The 22,873-nt window shown below is 42.7% G+C and overlaps 1 protein-coding gene across 1 annotated transcript in view; it reads left to right on the top strand.

Moving 5' to 3' along the window:
• LOC121424437 (terminal uridylyltransferase 7-like) overlaps positions 1-22,873 on the top strand; it is a 45,064-nt gene extending 22,191 nt beyond the window's left edge. The window contains 14 exon segments of the mRNA XM_041620123.1: positions 602-792; positions 1,405-1,656; positions 2,247-2,360; positions 3,254-3,331; positions 4,460-4,691; positions 6,110-6,192; positions 13,685-13,871; positions 15,097-15,221; positions 15,670-15,909; positions 18,098-18,505; positions 18,507-18,614; positions 19,814-19,954; positions 20,355-21,409; positions 22,070-22,873. Coding sequence (XP_041476057.1) covers positions 602-792; positions 1,405-1,656; positions 2,247-2,360; positions 3,254-3,331; positions 4,460-4,691; positions 6,110-6,192; positions 13,685-13,871; positions 15,097-15,221; positions 15,670-15,909; positions 18,098-18,505; positions 18,507-18,614; positions 19,814-19,954; positions 20,355-21,409; positions 22,070-22,442 — 3,587 coding nt within the window. The 3' untranslated portion in view covers positions 22,443-22,873.

The following is a 22,873-nucleotide window of genomic DNA, read 5'->3' as shown; positions in this document are numbered from 1 at the left end:
CCCAGGGCTTTTTCAAAGTGTAATAGTGTTTGATACACACTGTATAAATACTTACATGTACCCCATTGAATCAAACTCCCATTTTCTCAAAAGAGGCCACATGCGTAGTAAAATGTAAATATCAACCCCCCCCCCCCTATGGACTTGGTCTGTTGGCAGAAGTTTTAAACCTACCTGAGACTTTGTGTGCATTCAATTATTTGGAACAAGGCCTTGGTCACTCGTGCAGGACTTTGAGAAATTCTCATAAAATTTTTCTGCTGTTCATGATCAGACATTTCTTGCAATGTTACATGCTTGTAATACAGTGAAACAATCCTTGGAACCAAAGGCTGAATTACCAATGCTTGTACAAAGTTAATGGTTCACAAAGAATTTATAAAATTTTAAACCAACAAAATATGGATGAATTCAAATTAAAAAAAACTTATCGTGCCTCTCTTTCTCTACCTTCCTCTTCTTCCTTCCTCCTTCCCTCCACATTTTATATTTCCCTTTCTCCACTCTATGTCATTCTTCCTCTCTTCTTCTATCCCCCTCTTGACCATCTCCCACTCTTCTTTTTCTTTTCCTCTTCCATGTTTGCCATTGCCATAATTAGTAAGACACCAACCATCTCATCAGGACTTGAGAGGAAGAGAAAAGTGCATCCGGGAGTTGGAATACTACATCAGACAGCATGCTCTCAGGGACGCTCAGCTCTCGCTCTTTGGCTCCTCTGGGAACGGCTTCGGCTTTCGCAATAGTGACCTTGATATATGCCTCACTTTTCAAGATGTCGACACGGGACAGGTAGGGGTGTTCGAAATCGAGTTCAGTGTTGGGTGCTGGTGTTGCTGTAGATTCAATATAAACACCTGGTTCAACACCTCTCCTGAAGCGAGGCTGGTGTAGGAATTAAGCTTGGTGTTGCTCGGTATTGACTATCAATGATGCATTTGGTTTCCAGTACAATATGTAAACCAACATTTGGTGTTGTTCATAGCAGCCTGATATATGATCTCAACACCACTAAACACCAACACTTCTTTTGGGACTTCAAGTTCAATATTTTAGGTGCCGGGCCATGTTTTAAATATGCAAACCACCATATTGTTATTAGATATTTAGCTATCAATAATTTGATTTGGATTATTTCTGTAAACCTTCAATTAGGTTTTGGAACTTGGGAAAGCAATCAGGGGCCCGTTGCAGAAAGAGTAGCAATCAATCGCAACTCTAAAAATCACGTGCAACTTGATTTTCAACCAATCAACAGCGCGCATTTGGGACTTGCGATTGATTTTTTTACTTTCGTTTAAACGCAACTCTTTCGGCAACGGACCCCTGAATTAACAGCCTGACACTTTTTTGTCAATGTCTAATGATATGTTCAGTATTCATCTTTTTTATTTATGACCATAGCATGTGGATGTCGGCTTTGTCATCGAGAGACTTGCCGCGGCCCTGAAGAGAAACCACAATCTCTACAACATCGTCCCTATCCCAACAGCCAAGGTACCCATTGTCAAGTTCGTCCATCGCCCCACCAGACTTGAAGGAGACATCAGCCTTTATAACACCCTAGCCCAGTGCAACACGAGGCTACTGTTCATGTACTCCCAGATTGACCCAAGGGTGCGGGCCCTGGGTTATTCCATGAAATTTTTGGCCAAGGTAAGACCATAACGGCATTCCGGGTTGCTAGTTTTCTGAGACTGTCATCAATGAAATTTCAATTATTTTAACTGAAAAAACCCCACACATTTGCACTTCATGTATCCTATAATTGTTAAAAGAATGTTAGTATTGGATTGCATTTTCTGTCAAAAAATGTCCCCGATTTCTCAGGAAAATGCCATGAAAAGTTTAAAAATTTATACTTTCACATTACTTTTTGTTTTATAATTAAATTGCACTGAAGAGGATTGTTTGTTCTTAATATTCCAAACATGTTGGGGGAAATTTGCATTTATTACAAAGTGCAGTATTGAGCGTTCCATTACTGACAAAGTTAATCTTAGGAACATGAATATTCTGTGTCACAGTTGAGGCTGGACAGACAGAATTTCATAGATATTGTTTAATATGGCCTACACAATTATGCACATGTTATTGTCATCACATATGCAGAGAAACCATTGCTTTAAAGAATATTGACTTTATGATACTATTTCTTCTTTCACTTAGTTTTAATAACGTTCCTGCTCTTTTCAAGACAACTTAACTTATTTCCCATTATTTGTATTCACCCGTTTCCCTTGCAGTTTTGTGATATCGGCGATGCATCTCGAGGTAGTTTGTCATCCTACGCATACACACTACTCACGATATATTTCCTGCAGCAGAGGAAACCTCCAGTGTTGCCAGTCTTGCAAGAGGTATGCATTTTGCTGCCCACAAAATATCCCTATGTAATGGGAACATCTTGAATTTTTAGTGAAAGAGAGAGCCAATACATGTATGTCCCTAATTTTGTGAAAATCTGTCTGTACTCATCTCCACTCCACCGCAATGTCCACTTTTCAGGCCCTGTTCGCCCATTTTTCCTGCTTTCTTGGGTTTGCAGGTATTGTATTTGCAGGGTAGTGTGTTTCATAAGGCTATTTGTAATAATAGATTTGCATGACATTGCACACAAATGTGACCTGTTCTTGTGCTTATAAAGCCCTGCTCTCCCTTGGTGTGTCAATAAAGTGGAACTGACTTTTCTAAACTCTTCATCAATTTTTGGAGAATGATGAGGTCTCAGTGTTTCAGTGCTGATGCCTGTCATAAAGAGGAATTTGAATTTACAAAGATCTGATTGAAATTGATTGATGACAATTGAATATAAAAGGATTTACCACCCCAAGACAGGTTACAAGTTGTGTGTTAAAGAGGCATGACACTTTTATTGAAATTGATGAGAGAAGCACACCCTCTTTCCCCACACAGGGGAACTCGCTCAGCTTTCGTTCAACACGTTAGTGCAATGATTTATTGTCCTAGGTTTCAAATTTCAGGCAATGAGAAGTTAATCAAACAGCTGATCTCATACAAAAATTACAAGGAGACTGCCAGACACGCCTAAAAGGGTGTCACATAAATGTCACTGGTATGTCTGGGATTGTCGTAGAAGGAACGGAGGGCAGTGGCGAGTAGATTGACCAACCACAAGTAATTGCATTTTTCAAAAACTAAATGTAGACAAAATAATTATTTACCTCACCCTGTGTGTGTTTGCAGTTTTCTTGTGTAATCCTCAGAACTCATTTGCATCTATCTCTTTCAGCTGTACTCTGGTGAGAAGCAACCCATTCATGAGGTCGATGGTTGGAATGCCTGGTTCTTTGATAACCTCAACCAATTGGTAAGCCTACTTGTTACATCATGGCAGTAATGATTTAAGTATGAAGCGGGGCCGTCGTGGTCTACAGGTTCTGACTCTAGTCTTTCAATCAGAGGGTCGTGGTTTCAAATCCCGTTCATGGCATATTTTCCTTCAGCAAGAAATTTGCCCCACATAATTGTGCTGCTCTCAACCGAGGTCAGATGAATACTGGCAGGATTAATCCTGGCAGGATTAATTCTTTGGATGCATAACTAAAACTGGAATAATGATAATAGTGTGCCTCGAAATAGATTATTTCTTGAGAGATTGTGCTATGTACATGCCCATTTGTATTATAATTTTTACGGCTGCAAAAGACGACAATGATATTGAAATATTATGATATATTGCCTCTCCTGATATTGTTAACAAAATATGTTTTAGACAATAAGTCTATCTTGAAATGCTGTAAATCTCTGACAGTATTCCAAATACTCAAATCAAAGAAACAGGTAAAAAAAATGGGACCTTACAGCTCGAGAGATTTTAAAGTCAAATCGGAGTTAACCGATGCCTCTATTATAATATACAGAGATTGCCTAACTAGAGTTTGAATATAACATTTCCTCTCCCCGACAGAGTTATATTTTCCCAAGGGATTATATTTTGCCCGAAGCGCTGAGGGAAAATATTATCCCGAGGGAAAAATATAGCTTCGGAGGGGGAGTTGAAATGTTATTTATCAAAACGATAGACCAGGCAATATCTGTTATATTATATAGTCTGTGGATTCGCCATCAGAGATTGCATTCATCATCTGGCTCAAACCTGAAATTCTTGCTACAGCTCTGATCCATTTACGTCATAGATTTTTAAAAAATACATCAAGCGCGTTCTTCATGCAATCGATGCGTTAACATTAGCGCGTACGTCAAATAAACTACCTTATTACGCAAGTTGTATGCAGCGAGTGACGTCACCTTAGTGAGTATAATGCCGCAATTGACAATACAACGCAGTATATTCCCTGAGGTGACGTCAAAACCTAGAATATAACAAATGTGATCCTCGCAGCTATGGTCATGTGATGGCGTACTGACCTATCACTGAGTTGAATCTACATAACCTATGTAATATTAATAATTATCTCATCGTATTTCTCTCTAGCAACGGGTGTGGAAGGGGCGTTACAAGAACACAGAGAGCATTGGTTCGCTCTGGCTCGGCATGCTGTGCTTTTACACAGAGGAGTTTGACTTCACCAAGTACGTGGTGAGCATACGTCAGCACAAACCTCTGACAAGGTTTGAGAAGCTGTGGATGACTCCGCAGAGGGGCGTGGCCATCGAGGATCCCTTCGATCTGGAGCATAACCTAGGGGGAGCAGCCTCCAAGAAAAGTGAGTGGGAAAAGATGGCTGTGCATTGATTTCTGTGTTCCATGTGGAAGATGTATAGAGGTTGCAGTCAGTCTAGATTTTTGCTTCAGACATGTCTTAGGACAACCAACACTGCCAGATTAAAGCAAAACAGTTTGTAGATTCACTTGTCAAAATTAAGCTTTATTTCAGTGTCATTCCAATGTCTCAGCATAAGACATTTTCATTTGAGACAGAAACAAGTTTCTGTCTCAAATAGTTTCCAAACCAAGATGCTATACAAGACGTGCATCAAGATACCCAACACTTCAAGTTTGTTCTATTGTTCAGATAACAAACTTTGCTGTAGTAAATATTAAGGTTAATAGGGTTGGTTCAAGGCAGGGTTAGTGCATAGGACCTGTTGTATTCTTGAAGTTTATATCCAACATACAGGCATCAAAAATTTTCTGCATTTTCAAAGATTTTCTGCTTTTTTGTAATTTGGAATATTTTTTTGAAGAGACCACAAGAACTGTTGGAAATTTTAAAATTCATTTTCTTCTTGATTTTTTTCCTGAATTTGTATCTTCAGCGCTACCATAGATATTGCACTGCGTAGCTACGTGTATTTAGAGCATTTTTGCAATGCTGAGCTCCCGGACCTGTAGTGCTCGTACTTGCACTGACTCCCCTGAGCTGGCTAGGCGAGCTTCTGGTGTGGTGAGGCACGTATGTCTGCGCTTGTTTCTCTGCGGTCGCATTTTTTTTCAAGGAGAATTTTTCAGCCATATAATTTTTTGCGGATTATCATTGTGTTATTTGTCAAGTTACCCTATCATTGATTAATATGATCATGGACATGAATATGGACATGCAGTAGAATAGTTATCTTGTTTACAACTACTGAGCTTCAGCTTCGCCAGTGTGCACGATGCCACATGATGACACTGTTGCAATTTTATTTCACAGTATGTGAGCAGAACCAATCTTGAATCTAAAAGTACTAGATCTACTACATTCATATTTCATGATGACATTTTCTGGCATTATAATCAGCCGTGAAAATATTGTTGAAAGAGACAATGATAAAGGAGCATTGAAAAAAAGACAAAGAAAGTGGAATTTTATATTGAATATGACACTTTGGATTGGAATCTTCTGAAAGAATGCACTAGATTGCACAATTTTGATTCCCAAATTGAAAAAGTCCATGCACGAGAGGGGGATTATCTTCTCCCCCACACTCTTCCTCAGCTCAGTCGCTCCGCTCTTTCACTGAGACTATAAAAAAAATCTTTATGGAAAACTCACTTTTCATGCCTGAATATGCAGTGTTGACCTACATGTATGAGAGGCTTTGATCTTTTTGTACCTAGGTCATGAAAGCAAGTATTTGTTTGCTGTTACAGGTACTTTGTACAATAACCTATGAAAGAAATGTGTATTTTTCCTTTCAGTGGCAATATATATCATCCAAGTGTTACGCAATGCAAGGGACCTCTTTGGCACACCTCGAAGGATTCCTAGGGATCATATTATGGTAAACAAATGTTTTAAAATCAAATTATGCATCTCAACCCGTGCTTCTACATTTTATCTCATATGAGTTTGATATTAAATAGTATACAAATAACGAATGTTTATGAGTGCAATGGAAAGAATACTTCATGAGGTGAAATTTGAAATGATCTATTCAACTCGGCTGCGCCTCGTTGAATGGATCTTTTTTTTTCTTCTTTCACCGAATGAAGTATTCTTTCCATTGCACGAATGAAAAAAACATTATTTACTTCAATAACTCCATACATCTACTTGATTTGCTAGTTCAGCCCTCTGGACTGCCATACCCGAAAAGAACTCCCAAGAATTTAAAAAGCGCGAGCGCGCCCTCTCCCGTTCAGGCTTACTACCCATGATCACCGCGCCATTAGCGTCCATCTTCCTCTTTTGCTTTCGGCAAGCCATCTGTCAAGACGTGCTCAGATAAGTCTCCTAAAGCTCAAATCTTTTTTGAGCTTTGGTATAATATTTTTGCTTATCTGTTGTGCATTCTCCCTTTTAAATTCAATCTTTCCGTTTGTGTGTAAGATTGTGTTCAGAATTTACACCCGGCGCGACTTTTTAGCGTGTTTTTGGTGACACTTAAATTGTTTTCCTAACGTTTGGGTTCTCGTCGCGCCGCATCGCTAGCGCGTTCGCGAGGCACCGGGTTTGGTCTGCCTACGTGGCAGCAAGCCTTCACCTCCTGCCACGGTTATTGTTCTTCATGTTCAAAGTGTGGTGGTTTTTGGTGCCGTTTTGAATTAAATTCTAGACAGCCTTTACACTTTGTTGTCGAGGGTGTTATTGTTATTTCTTTTTGCAGGTTGGGATCTTCAACTCTGTTCCTTCCTTGCTTTCCGGAATTGATTTATTAAGATTTTCGATTGATTATTGATTGATTAATTCTTCAATTCTTTTTTTCCTTTCTGTTCTGAATAAATTTCTTGATTGATATTTTATTCACAGGCGGATCTTAAAGCTCAATTCCTTTTCCTTCTGTTCTGAATAAATTTCTTGATTGATATTTTATTCACAGGCGGATCTTAAAGCTCAATTCCTTTTCTTTCTGTTCTGAATAAAATTCTTGATTAATATTTTATTCACAGACGGAACTTAAAGCCCTTTTTTTCTCTTCTGGGATTGTTTAATTCGACTTACGCAATTATAACTTGATTGATTGGTTATTCAATCCCCCCCCCCCCAAAAAAAAAAAAAAAAATTTTTTTTTACAGGTGGGGTCTTCTTCCTGTTAGGAATTTTTTTGACCCTTCCCGGAATTGTTTTCTTCGTTCAATTCCCTCTCCCCTCCTAGTCTTATATTTTTTACTTCGACAGGCGGGCTCTACGATTCTTCTTTGAGGATTTACTGTGTCGTTCTTCCTCTTGGAATCGTTACTAGAGACGTTCCTCCTTCCTCCTGTTCTGAATTTCTTTACCTTTCCGCAGGAGGTTACGTTTTTCCTCTTGGAAATTATCGTAAAATTTCTCAATCCTTTTTCTTCCTGCTCTGAAAATTTTTGTTTTTGTGTTTCTTCGCAGGTGGAAACTTCGTTCCCTTCTGAGCTTGCATTCATTTTTTATTTCTATATAGGAGTTCTGACCTCCTTTCTATTCTCTTACAGGTAGATACCTAAACTTTTCTTAGGTTCTTCCTCCCCCCTACCCTTCCCCTCTTGATTTGTTCTGTTTGCTACAAACAAATTTCTTATAGGAGGAGGGAAAGACCACTCCGGTCTCCAAAGCGAGATCTTTGTAATAATAACAAAAAAAAAAAAAAGAAAAATTCTTGTTTTTTCTTTTTTCAGGGTAGAGAGAGGTACCGATGAGTGGGACTAACACAGCCCCAGAGGACCTGGTGCCCTCCACGGGGACCGTCCCGATTGCAAGTTTACAGAAATCGGCCGCTTCCCCCGGCGGCGGTGAGTATGAGGTTGCGTCAATCAGCATTCCGAATTTGCGGTCGGATGCTAAGAGTAGGAAGGCCGAGACTGTGGTGCCACGGTCTCGGACAAAGAAAAAAGTGGTAGCCAAGGCTTCCAAGCCTAAACCAGGTTCTGCCGCCGCAGCACCCAAAGGGCTATGCGACCCACCGGCTACCGGGTCACCGGAAGTCCGGGGAGAGAGAGTGCGGTTCTCTCCCCCCCGGCACAGGTCAGGCTCTCTGTCGTATAAGACGTCCTCCGTGATAGCATCGGCAGAGATCGCCCAGCCCCTGACCGCGAGAGGCGTCACACATCAGACTGTGACCACAATCTGACCCCGTCAGATTCGGGTGAAGTTTCGTTGTTGGCGGCCGCCCTGCCAGGGGCGGCAAATCGTAAGAGATCACCCGTGCCTCTTGTGCCTTCTTCTGCTCCGGCCACGCCGGCGGAGCCCGCAAAATAAGAAGAAGAAGAGGTCGAAGGAGAGGTCGGCCAGCCCTGCTGCCATGGGCGTTCCTCCTTCAGACCCTTGTATCGGTGGTCAGATGTTACAGCTATTCATGCTACTACATTCTGCTACCGCGAGAGGCGTCACACATCAGACTGTGACCACAATCTGACCCCGTCAGATTCGGGTGAAGTTTCGTTGTCGGCGGCCGCCCTGCCAGGGGCGGCAAATCGTAAGAAATCACCCGTGCCTCTTATGCCTTCTTCTGCCCCGGCCACGCCGGTGGAGCCCGCAAAAAAAAGAAGAAGAAGAGGTCGAAGGAGAGTACTGCCATGGGCGTTCCTCCTTCAGACCCTTGTGTCGGTGGTCAGATGTCACAGCTATTCATGCTGCTACATTCTGCTACCGCGAGAGGCGTCACACATCAGACTGTGACCACAATCTGACCCCGTCAGATTCGGGTGAAGTTTCGTTGTTGGCGGCCGCCCTGCCAGGGGCGGCAAATCGTAAGAAATCACCCGTGCCTCTTGTGCCTTCTTCTGCCCCGGCCACGCCGGCGGAGCCCGCAAAAAAGAAGAAGGAGAAGAGGTCGAAGGAGAGGTCGGCCAGCCCTGTTGCCATGGGCGTTCCTCCTTCAGACCCTTGTGTCGGTGGTCAGATGTCACAGCTATTCATGCTGCTACATTCTGCTTTCGAGCAGTGCGGGTTCACCCCACCCTCGACGTCTACTCACCCCGCTGATGCCCCCGAGCATCAAGCGAGACAAGTGGGCAATAACCACCAGACACCCGGGAAATCCTCGAGCGATTCTGTTAAATCGCCAGCCAGTGCACCGGCTAACCGGGCACCTCAAGATCGCGTGTGCTTTCCAGCATTTTCGTCGATCTCAGAGCACGTGTCCCAGCCGACACGCGTGGCCACCCCGGCGCTTACTGGACTCCCTTGCCTTCATGAGAGCCGGCCGAGAGGCCGTACGGCTCCCGCGGCTCTCGGAGCTCCTCCAGGGGAGGAAACTTGTCATGGGGACAACCTCCCGGTTCAGTCCATGGAGCGAGACTCCCTTTACGAGGAGTCTCTCGAAGGCGGCCAGTGCGAGGATAACCCCTATCCCGCGGTCGACTCTTCAGTAAGCGCTCAGGCGCTGCTTGACAAGTATCTACCTCACATCTACCCTCCGAGCGGGGGTATTGATGAAGCAGGGGAGTCCTTATTTTTCGCCCGCCTCTTCAGGCGCTCCGAGCTCAATCGGCCGAATTGGGGGTCTCGGAGAGTGACGGGGTCGCCCTAGACGAGGCGGCTCCTACGACGAGGAAGCCTCCAGCTCCGAGGGTGCAAACCCACCCCCGCTCTGCTGCTGCCCGGAAGCGCCAGGCTCCGGCACCGCCGTCTCGAAACTTTCAAGTCTCTCGAGGCCAGCGAGAAGGCAGGGGAAGAGGGGGGCGACCCGCTTCGAGGGCGCCGCCCAAACCGAAGCAGTCGGTTTGACATGATTCCCGAGCGCTCGGGCAAATTGAGAATGATTCTCAACATGAAGAGAATCAATACGTTCATTCCGGCCGAACACTTCCGGATGGAAACGTTAGCCACGATCCTCCCCTCACTGGAGGCGTCGGACCTGGCCGTGTCTCTGGATTTACGCGACGCGTACTTCCACATTCCCAACCATCCAGCTTCGCGCCGGGCCCTCCCGTTCGGGCTGCGACCGGCGCCCCGAGTGTTTATTCGCATAGTCACCACTGTGGCAGCCTATTTGAAAAACCAAGGCCTGGGACTCTTCGTCTATCTAGACGACTGGCTTATTGTCGCAGACTCGGAGGCAAAGTTGCAAGCTCACCTCTCCTTGCTACTACGGGTGACTCAGAGCCTCGGGTTCATGATCAACTGGGAGAAATTGGAGCTCACTCCCTCCCGCGTTCCCATGTATTTGGGCGCGAGGATAGATATACCGAACCAACTCGCGCGGCCCAGTTCGGTTTCTGGCCTGAACCTCACTTTCTATTCGAAAGTAAGGGTGCCCTGTCTTACTTAGCTCCTACCCTTGCAAGGCCAGAGTCAGGGCTAATACAGACGCCCGTCCTCCAGCGATCGCCGCTGAAGAGAGGGCGACTCCGATATGAGCACCATCACCGCTCAGCGGTATGTCTCACTACCTCATAGCTCTCCGAACTTATGAGTATGTATATCGGATCTGAATGTCACGGCGATTAAAAGTTCCATATACTAGATATCCCTCCTGTTGACATTCACAGCTGTTCCCCGAGTCCTTCCCGGTCGGGTAAGCATCATCTCGGAGGAAAGAAACCGCCGTACATCTCTGTTGGCTATGTACGTGCGTTCAAGCTTGTTTAAAGCCCCAGACTTCTCTGTCGGCATTCTATGCCTACTTTCTGGGCACACCCACCGTACCGGGTCGGCGAGTTTACACCAAACTGTACGCCGCCAGACCATCGGTCGAGCTCTAACAGTCTATCTTATAGACTGCCCTCTATGTGGGTCAAGCTTGCGGGCGTCTCCGCCGTTTCCTCGTGTGGAGTGGTCTACGGTGGATGTCTTACCGTGCCCGTTGTCGAACCGTCTTCTTATTTAGAAGCTTTTTCACTCGGCACACTCGAGTCGCCTCGCATGCTGCTTTCATCCTCCCTCCATGCAAGGCATGTGGCCATGGTCACCGCACGACCGAGGATGATGTAACCGTGGATGTATGTATGCTTATGCCTACCTAACCACGATCACTACGACCCGCTTTTTCTCGGGCCGACTGTGGATGAGTCTCTCCATGTAAGTGATTTACTTCACTGGAGTTCTTCTTTTAGAAACTTAGATGCTCATCCCCTGCTGCTTAGGGCGTCATTTTTGCCGCCCCCCGCAGCTTTTTGGAACTCCTTATCCTCCGATATCGGACTGTTCCACGCTGCCGCAACCGGCGCCGGCGGTGCTTGCTCTTACGATCACCAGAGAGACCAGGCCTTGTGGCTGTTTTCATAAACAACTGGTTCTCACCGCAGACTGATGGAAATTTTTGTGATTACTTTCCTCAAGTCTCCTTCCTCCTTCGCTTGTTTCTTTAAGCGAGGACATCGACACTCTTAGCCAGTTCCCGTCCCTAACTTGATAGGACAGGGCCGTTGCTACCTCATTCGATTCCGTTGGGAACGTAACAGTTGAGGTATCATATCTGGCGATGTCTGTTCGTTAGAACATCTCTTGATTGTCGCTTTCACGTAAGATCATGACAGAGACTTTTCGCCAGCTCCCTCTGGCGTACACTTGCTGCTGCTAGGGATTCCCCCGCCCAGCGGACAGCCATCGCAGCCTAGCCTCACGGGCTCTCTCGGCGATGGTGGCTTGAGCCAAGCCACCTCTTCCACCGCGGGCACTGCACCCTCAGATGGGTGCTTCAATCAGTATGGGAGAAAGGGGATCCTGAGTTCTCTCTCGATCACTTGGTCTATCACACTTTTGTCGTGATGTGTACCGCGCTGTTTCTCTGACACGCCCGGTTGAGCTGTTTTGACCAGACTGCTTTATTCTACATAGGCAGCAGGTCCGCGGCATTCCTTATTAACAGGATGGCACTCAGTCGCTTTCTCGACCCTTGACTGCCTTACGAGTGGTTTTCTTCTTAAATCCCTACTCTCCGTCGTTCCTGGTCCCCTTCGGACCGCTAGTAACTTTTTGCCACAGCTCTCTATCAGAATTCTGCAGATTTTCTGCCCTCACGCATTTGAGACAGATATCGAATTCTGGGTGCTTTCTCCCACGCGGAGGCTTCTGAGATATCTCGCCTTCTCAGATTGTTCGATTGATCACTTACTGAGCCTTAAAAGCTTCAGTTTTCCGATCACGATTCTTGTTGAAATTTTCAACAAATTCCGAATTTTACGCTCTAGTCAGCTGGTGATGTTGTTCTCCTGACACTAGGCCGAGGGCCCATGATACTGAGTATTCCTGAGTATACAGGGCATTCCTCTCGAGGACTTTTTGAGGGCCGCCTTTTGGCACTCAACTAACTCCTTCACTTCATTCTACTTGAAAGACATTCCGTCCAGCGAGGCGAGATTTGCTGCTTCGGCGCTTAAAGCAGCTGCGGCTTTTTCCCCCTCTCCCTAATTTTCGTTGTTTTTGTTTTTTAAATTTTCTTAGGCTTACAATTGAAAACATGCCTCCCTACGGTTTGAGTCCGTGTTGGTCTAGCAAATCAAGTAGATGTATGGAGTTATTGAAGTAAATTATGAAAATACTTACCTGATTTTCTTATTTACGAGATAACTCATACATCTACTTGATACGCTCCCACCGACCCTCCGCCTTGCGTAGCAACATGTTTCAACGTATGGGCTTGCAAAAGTTGAGGAAGATGGACGCTAATGGCGCGGTGATCATGGGTAGTAAGCCTGAACGGGAGAGGGCGCGCTCGCGCTTTTTAAATTCTTGGGAGTTCTTTTCGGGTATGGCAGTCCAGAGGGCTGAACTAGCAAATCAAGTAGATGTATGAGTTATCTCGTAAATAAGAAAATCAGGTATTTTCATAATTTAGTTTATATGACACCTGGAAAATGATTTTTTTTTAATATGATATTCATGAATTACAATGCAAAACATTCTCATGCAGGGCGAGTTTGGTCTGTTGATTGTTATGTCAGTACAACATGCGCACTGCTGGTGCCTGCAGCTGCAGTCTCGGTGTGCAAGTGCAATGGAAAAAATCGTATGGATCCAAAATTGCACGATGAATGGATCCAAAATCGCACAGTCGATGACGTCATTGTAAAATGGGCTGAATGATCGATATCAAACAACCAATCAAATCACAAAGATCTATCTAGGTGTCATATAATAGATTTTATGTCAAGTCAAATTTAAAAGACGAATGCCCTTGCATAAGTCCTGGCAATGCTGAATGCATAATACATTGCATTGAATTACCATTGTCTTTTGTATGAGACACGATCAATCTAACAAGTAAGATCCATCATAAATCGTTGATAAACTGTGAACCAAAGACCAACACTAAATTGAAAGATTGTGCTTGGTTGAAAACCAAGTTGCATTTGATTATAGCTCCTTGTGCAACAGTCCCTTTAACTTAGTTATTCGTTGTCATCCTCTTTTAATACCAGGATTACTTCTTGAACCTTGAAGCCCTTAGTGGTGGGGAGCCACCGCCCAACGACCGTGGCTGCCGTATATGTGGCAAGATTGGTCATTTTGTGAAGGACTGCCCCATCAAGAAGAGAGGAATGGAAAGGAAGGAGCAAGAGAAGAGAGATCGGGAAAGGAGAGACAGACCGCCACCCAATGACACTGGTGAGGGGGAGAAAGTGTCTTTAAATCAAACTTGGATTCAAAATTACTTAAAGATAAATAAAAAACAAAACAGTTGCAGTAAACACTGATTTCACAAGAAAAGACAAAGATTAACTGATTGCCATGATTCTTTTGCCTATTTCTCAGCAATTACAAAGTTTGTTAGAGAATACTTTGGTACATATTTTTTATTCATGTAAACAAGCACTTGGGTGATCATTTTATTAGATTCCGTATGAACTCATTTTTAAATCGCTACCAAACTGGCATTTATCTTTAAATTCTTGTCATGATTTGTTCTAAATACTGCGTAAATATACATATTTTCTATATATGTAGTTTAGATTTCAAAAATAACCTAATAAACAACCAATGAACCTTATGTGAACTTTTGTATTTAAGCGTGACTTCGGTCACACATGCCTCATTGTGAAACAGTCTTTGGTCTCTTGTTGCCCACAGATATTTTTGGTTTGCTTAACAGAAAACAAGTATAAGTCATTCAAAACAATGTGAGATGATATATGGGCAATTTTGCATGAAATAATGAATATTTTTGTTCATCCAGCCTCCACATTTTTCCATTGGTATTTGACTTTATAAACTATTCAGATCATTATAACTTGAGAGTATATGCATCCTTCGATTATTTGAACTAGATAGCAGGGATAACCTAATCATAGAAAGTTCCTCTGTATAAAGACACCGCACACCTTACGACCTGACTGGTCTAGGATGGGTTTGCAACTGAGTGAGGGGAGATGTGACGTCCCAGCACTTGTCAGCCTGAGAGTCGCAGAGCGGTCAGAGACAAATCGCAAGGAAAAATCGTAAGGATTTGACATGTCGAATCCTTCTACTGGATCACAAGCTGGATCCATCTTCCAGCTAATCGGACAGAATGCCGACTCGTACATGATATGCAACGCGCATACGCAGTAGTAAGCATCATTTTCTCAGTTGCTATGGCAAAAAACAAAAGGCGCATGTGTGAGTCTTAGACAGCATGGTAGTCCGATCGCAAGGTTTGCGGTGTCAAGGCTTGTGATTTCCATCTCCCCTCAGTCGCAGACCAGTCATAGACCAGTCGGGTCGTAAGGTGTGCGGTGGTCTTAAGGAATCGAGACATACAGATTATTACGAGACTACTCATATACATGCACTGATCATGAAGTAACAGCTAAGATTTTGTCAATTTGTGTTAATTTTTTTTTCATTCCTACAGGCACACCTATCAAAGGAACTCCAAAAGAAAAATCAACAGAGTCACCAAATGTAAAGGAAGAGAGGAAAAAGCCATCGGAATCCAAGCAGATGACTGGGAGCACACCAAGTAAAGCTGAAACACCCGTATGTATCTATGGCATTTATATTGCATAAAGGGGCATCCAACCTTGGTCATAAAATGTTGTGTGAGAGAGGAGAAAATTAAAATAAAAAAAGAATGAAAATTGATTATTCAGGTGAGGTCATGAAACCCAGACATCACATTTCCACAAGGTCCCTATGGTCCAAGAGAAAGCATTGTAAAAATGTCATTCTTGATCAATGTCTCTCCTATCTACTTATTTTGCATCTTTGTTTTGGGGTAATCATATTCAATTTTAAATGCATAACTTGCCCCCCCCCCAAAAAAAAAAAACAATGTGTAGTGTGCACAAAGCAATCTATTCTCTTAGCCAAGTAATGAAATTGTGGTAGCACACATTAAACATGCATGCACATGCAAGAATTGTCTTCAGAATTACCAAACAGCCTCCAAAAAGTAAATGTATTTGATTATTTCTTCCAAATGTAGACTGCCAACAACAAATCATCGGTAAAGGATAATCCATCTAGCAGTACCAAGGAAGAGAGAGAATCGTCTAAACCCACCAAACCAACAGAGCGATCAGTAGATGATGTTGCCCGTCAGCTGTACCCAGTCAAACCGATTCCTGTGAAGAAATCAGAAGACACGGCCAATCTTACCAAAGAGCCGAAGCAAACTGAGCCTTCTACGAGTGTCAAACCAGAAAAGCCCTCTGGCTCAGAAAAGGCAAGATTCCAGTGTTTCTCACCTTGCATTAAAAAAATTGTGTACTCCATTTCATTCATTGTCTTTTAATAAAGGGAAACCAGCAAACCTGCCCAAATCATATTGCTTAAGCGTCGACGCACATCTCATTGACTGATACAGGGAAGCACCCGTCCCCTGTGCAGGATCCAACGGTTAGATCAACATGTCTTATGCAACACAAGAAGCTAGGGATTTAGATGTGAACTTTAGCCAGACTTAATCCTTCTCGAAACAACCCAGGGCCCTATTTCATAATACGTTGCTATGATAGCAACTCTGGAATGTTGTCTATCACTGGAAGAGCCAATCACAAAGCAGAATTTCCCCTGTTGTCATGGTAGTTGACATTCTAGCAAGAGTTGATGTCATATCATTTTTTTTTATGAAATGGTGCCCAGGAGGGTTAATCTCCCCTGAGGACACCTTTTCCAAGTGACATCTCTCACATGGACGTCTTCCCTCCACTCTGCGTGAGCTGTCTTTGTAGTTTCAACAATGTCATTGTTTTCACTTCCATGTCATTATTACCTCATACATAGCCCATGACTATCACTTTTGGAGTAGAGTCTCAGACTTTCTTAATGTGTAAAAAACACACATTTTTTGTGCATATATAATTATGATCATTATGTATCATTAATTCTCACCTTCATTAATTCATCATTCACCATGCTCTTATACAGATTCATTGTTGTTGATAGACTTGGATCCTTAAAACTCTCGCATATTCATGTCCTTTATTCTTCCGATTCATACTTTTAAAAAAATATCAATTATCTGTTCTTCGAATGTAGACTTGGTAGTTCCATAAAATAATTAAAAAAAAACTTTATGTCACATCGGAAACTGCCTAAACCGTGATAATTTTAAGAGCATTTTGACTTTTCGTATGATGAAGAACATTGAGAGAAATTTGAGTAAGATTCCAACATAAAAGGGGATGGAGGGAGGGGCTTGGACATACATAATGCACGGAATTACCCTCCTGTGAAATATAGCACACGTGGTTTTAAAGTATTTGTTTCTCTTTTAACTCTGTTTTTTTCTACCATTTCTAGATATCTTAGCAAATTTTAACATTAATTTATTAATATTATTATATACAGAAAAACAGTTTAGAATTGTCTGCCAAATGATTTTGAAGTCCAAAGATCAAGGTCACAGTGACATATTTTCATCTTACCCTTCTGCAGTCCTTGTAATTAGGATAACTTGAGTCTAACTTAACCTCGGCTTATATAATGTGGTGTGTATAATACTATCAAATTCAATTCAATAATGATTTATTACAACATGCTTCGCAGCCAAAGGCTGAATAAAAATGTGTACAATTTACAACAACAAAATAATATGTAATTACAAACATGAAATTGTAAAAATTGAAAACAATTACTGGTATCATACATTGCATTGAACATTATAAATATTAAGTACGCAAATTATAACCACTACAATGAGGCACATTGTACATGCATGAATGAAAAGTATTAGAAAAGAGAAGATGGGGAAGGATAAAGACAGCATAGGGAGACCGACAGAGAAAAAGTGATTAAAGGGAAAGGGTATAAAAGGAGATATAGATAGAAAGTACAGAGAGATGATTGGGCCAGGAAGATGAAGAAAGTAGTGACGAAGATTAAAACAAACAAAAGCATAAATTAAGTACAGAGTAGACTGACTGGGGCAAGGTGGTATACTGGCATAGATCCCAGAAATTCTATTGATTTTGTGGTCAGAAGGTCAAAGGTGAAGTCGCCACCTTCCACTTTTCTTGCTTGACCAATAACTACATTTTTCGCGTTACGGGCAAGCATATTATGTGCTCGCCTTAAGCGACACTATGAGCTATGGGACAATATACACTTGTTTCTTTCAAAAAGTCACTCATTTATTAACCTTCATTTTCTTTACTAATCAATTCATTAATTAATGTAATTGCAATAATTTTTTTTATTTATTCATTCATTCTTTATGATTATGATCTTATTTTTTTCATTTACTCGTGTATTTGTTTATTTTCGGGGGGGGGGGGGGGGTTAAGATGGTGTGTGCATTTAGTTCAATTCCTTTCTGTGTGATTCTTAATGTAGCTTTATGAAAATATCTTGGTGCATTGAATACTAACTATCCATTCCATCCATTCAACTCATTCTTTAATCTCATACAGGAATCCAAGGGTAGCGTGGAACCTAACCCCTCAACTACCCCTGGTGATCCCCCAGACAAAGCCCCAGGGATTAACCATCCAAGAACTAAAAAAGAGAAACCCACTGGTCATAATAAGAAGAAGGGGGCGGGGGAAGGTAGCAAGGAGGGGGAAAGAGGGGAGGCAAGGCTTCCTGGTGGGTTTGGGAATCATGGAGGAAAGACTCCTGAGCATAGTGAGCATGAAAATGATCAGAATGGACATAGGAGCAAGGTTGATCCTTCCAAGAAACAAGAGCCAAACCCACCACCTGAAGCAGAGCATGGGCATGGTGTGACAAATGCATCCACTCATCGGCAGATTCCCGAATCCACTGGCATCCCGGGTTCGGACAGGGAGAACCCAAATGGTCCTGGTCCTAATCCGTTACCCCCCATCCCAGCTCCCGATGGGTGCCGGTCCACCACCCCCCATGGGGTTCCATAACCTCCCCATCCAAGCCCTCATGGGGTTCAACATGCCACCTGAGGATTTACTGGTAAGTTCTGTGAATGCATCAAGCATGATTTTTCAATATACATTAAGAAAGCAAAGAAGTCCAAAAGTCCTTTGATTACTAGTAAGTTATCCAGTTGAACTATCAAGGGGAGTGCATTATGATTTGCCATCACCAGACTCTTTGAAAATTGCTAGGCATACCTGTTATTAGGTTGGTATCAAATTCCCAACTTGGCAATCTTTAAGTTGACACTCTATTGGTAAAGCTATTGCTTCAGTGCTTCCAACAAACCCTAGGCCTGAGCATTTATACATATCCATGTAGGTATTTAACACATATGGGGACAATGCCAAATATGCAGTATTGTATTTGATACTGAGCTGGTCAGCCATTAGATTGATGTGTATGGTTGCGACTGGCAAGCATGGTAGTCATGCTCAACTCATCTTCCCTACATTAAAAAAAAATGTATTTGATGTACAACATTCCCAAACACTTGCATTGGTTTGTTATCATGCTCGTGCATTGTTTAAATTCATTTGGTGGCATTATTACTTTATTTTTTTTTTGCATTTCGTGATTGCACTTTACTGCACTGTGTGAAAGTATTTCATTTATTACTTTCCTACTTATAAAATCCAGAAGATATGTCTTTAACATCTGTCTAAATTTCTTTCTAATGGTGCTTTTTCTTTCAACATGCCAACAAAATAATTCTTCATCATTTATTATTCTGATACTCTTGCATTTTTCACTTGTTTTCATTCTTCCTTTATTTTGTATAAATCATTTAAACACATAAATCATGTTTATAAAAAGTGCATCAGGTCTTCCGAGCATGACTACATGTATGTCATGTGTGCTTTCCGCCAGTTCAGCATTTAACAAACCTCTGTTAATTTTGTTACTTTGCTGGCTTGGATTCATGAAATTCACTTGATTAGAGGAAGAGTGTTTGAATGAGTCAGCGAGAGCCTTCGTAATCTGCACAATTTTATGTGAGACAAAATATACATTGTTCGTGCATGACCAACTCCAGCCAACAACAATAGCATCCAAAGGAGAATGAAAACATGAAGTGTGGCATATGATTTGCAATTTAGCAGCATAAGTGGATGATATGTCTCACCATGTCAAGTCACTTTTGTAAATGCTTGAGACCTTTCCTCTCATCATATCCGAATGAATCTGTTGGATATTCATTGATTAAAACCATACTCTCTGTTTCTCATTTGTAGAGGAGCATGATAGACCAACACCACCAGCAACAGCAGAAACTCCTGCAGCAGCAGCATCACCAGCAACAACAGCAGCAGCAACAGGAAAAGCTGGCAGCTTTGTTTCAGGTCATGGGGAAACAGTCACCGTTGCATGCTCAGGTAAGGGAAGTCATCTCTGGCTCACTGGCAGAATATGTCCCCCCCCCTTCTTTCTCTCTCACTCTATCCCTTCATCCTGTGTCTATTTTAACACATCCTATAAGTTACAATGTTCCCTGTTTGATGCGACTGTTTTCACAAAAAACTATAGACTGTGTACATATATGTCTTTTTGTGTACCGGTATGTTTTTTTTCGTGGGGAAGGGGTGGTTTATAATTTTACCATATTGTTTCCGTCTTTGTATCATCTTTGTACAAGACCATATAGGTATATGATTTATTGTTTTCTTGTGTATCATTTTTTAAGTCATGTGTATAGAGAGAAGGGTATGGTAAAGGAACCATCTTAGATATTGATGTACATGAAGATGATATCAATTTTATTACCCACAATTTTAGGCACCGACTCAATCTCCATCGATAAGACCACCAACAACTCCAGCTAGTGCTCAAACACTTGATGAGATTGAACAGAAACTGAAGAGTAAACAGCAGCAGCAGCATCAACAGCAGACACCGCCAAGGTTGCCTCCTGGTGCCAAGTCTATGGAACAGATAGAACAACAGTTCAGACAAGACCAATTCTTTCAAAACAAGAATATGTCCCCAGGTATTCGGCCGCAGCATCAGCAACACATTAAGCAAGAGACACCTCCGCAGCATCAGCAACAGCAGGGTCATCGACAGCAACTGAGTCCACAGCAGCTGTTCTCGCAGCAACCGCCTCATGGCTACCTGCCTCCATCCCAGAAGGTGATAGCTCGCCCTCCAGGATTAGGAAATGTCAACAGGGAGCAGGAGCAGGACAAGGATCATCATCCGCAGCAGCGTTCAGCCAACCAGTCTCAACCTATACCCATTGACTCTCGGCAAGGTCAGCAGCAACAGCAATGGCAGCCACTCAGACATCCCGGTTGGGGAAGCCCATCAGCCTTCTCTCCACCTTCTCCTTACCATCCAATCGCTTCTCCACCCTCCCACCAGCAGTCAGGTTTTCCGCATCAGATGCAGCAGCACCCTGCTGCCTCACCACCCCATAACCTTCTGCAGTCACCTCCAGGTGCTTCCACCCCTCCAGCAATGGCCCAGTATTTTGGACACAACCCCTTTGGTCCTTCTGTATTGCCCGCAGGATTCTTAGAATCCAGACAGAGCCCAATTATGGCAGTCAGTCCCCCACATCACCCTCAACAACAGCAGCAGCACCAAGCCCCTATATCTGGCTGGCCTCAACAACCTGCTTCGGCAATGGCATGGCAAAAGCAACATGATTTGCAACAAGTCAGACAACAACAACATCATCAACAATTTGGTGAGCCACAGATGGCTTCTGCTGGAAGTCCAAGGAGTCCTGTGGAATCTGATGGTTCTATGGCCTCTAACATCATGCCTTTGGAAGCACAGCTTGAGGTTCAGCAGGCATTTGGACAATCACATTCTAATAGACAGGATATGTAAGTATATGTTTGTTATTTAAGGGCGATCTCATGAAGCTTTGGTCGGCTACGAATGACCATTTAAGCATGTTGGGTGATTCTTTCTTGTGCTAAGTGAGAATATGATGGCAGTTAACCTATAAATCCTAATAAGATATTGACAAACAAAGCTTGCATTCATTCATTTTAATCTGAATATAGACCGTAAGAAAGAGTCAGAAGTCATGGATAATTTCATAACAGCTTTATGAAAATATTGAAAAAAACCCATGGTTTACTCTTTTATAATATTTTTCATTTCTTTTAGATCTGTACGGGAGTTCCATTTCCATTTTGTATTGTGTAATGGATTATTCTTTCAAATCAGTCAATTGCTCTTTTTAGGTAAACTGTCAGTTGTATTTGGTTTTCATTTGTAGAACACTTGTTATAAAGAGCTGTACCTCTTATAAATTGCCAAAATTAGCTGTCTCTAAAAATTGATCAGCTTCCTTCTGACAAGATCAGAGAGTAAGATTAAATTTGCACTTTCGGAATAACTGGAATCAACATCTACATTTAACGTTATCTTACCTAAGCACTCTTACCGAAGTGACATAGTGAGAACTGTATGACTTGGTTATATATTTAAATGATGTGAGATCCAAATTTTCTTTTCATTTCTTTTCTTCTGTGCAGTGCTCAGTCATTCCATTACAGTCCGCTTGGTCTGAACCCTAGTCTGCCACGCTCAACTCACACTATACAACCCTCCCAGCACCACGTAGACAACCAGCCACTTGCCCCACAACATGCTAGCCAGCAACACCTACCACATGCACAGCACCATCCGCAATATGCCCCACAACATGCTCAGCAACATCTGCTACATGCCCCGCCACTGCCACAACACTCAGATCCAGGATGGCAACAACAGCAGCAGCAACGTTCCAATGTGCAGATCACCACCACTGCAGCCGTTGGTGGTCCAATCATGAGTGTCGGTCAGGGAGATCAACCTGGAGAATCAGTCCTGTTAAGCAGTAGGTTTCCTCATCAGACGACGAGGTAAAATGACCCGACACCTTACAAGTAAACAGTTCACTTTGATTTGAATCAAGAGCAAACTATATCCTGATGATGGATTCAGTAATGACAAGTGTTTTTTGTGCTTCTGATAGCATGTAGCTCTGCATGGTATCAATCGGTTTGGAATCTGTTTCCTGGCCGAAGTCAGACAAAGGCCCCATCCTGGTTGAACAAGAAAATGATCTTTGTGGCTCAGAGGTAACAGGTACAGTATGTGAAATACTAAAATACAAAAATGGAGTAAAGTCATAGGTTAGTCAATATCCATAGCATTAGCAGAAACCATGTACCTTTTCCTGTGTGTGTAATACAGTAATAGTGAAATGATAAGTCTGAGCTGATGTCTGAAGTGTTAGCGGAAAACATTTACCACAGAGACATTGTCTAGAAGGATCTCCTATGTGGACTCCTGTT

This window comes from Lytechinus variegatus, chromosome 11, assembly GCF_018143015.1.
Source record: "Lytechinus variegatus isolate NC3 chromosome 11, Lvar_3.0, whole genome shotgun sequence".
In the NCBI taxonomy this organism is placed as follows: domain Eukaryota; kingdom Metazoa; phylum Echinodermata; class Echinoidea; order Temnopleuroida; family Toxopneustidae; genus Lytechinus; species Lytechinus variegatus.
This window is presented reverse-complemented; position numbering and strand designations above follow the sequence as displayed.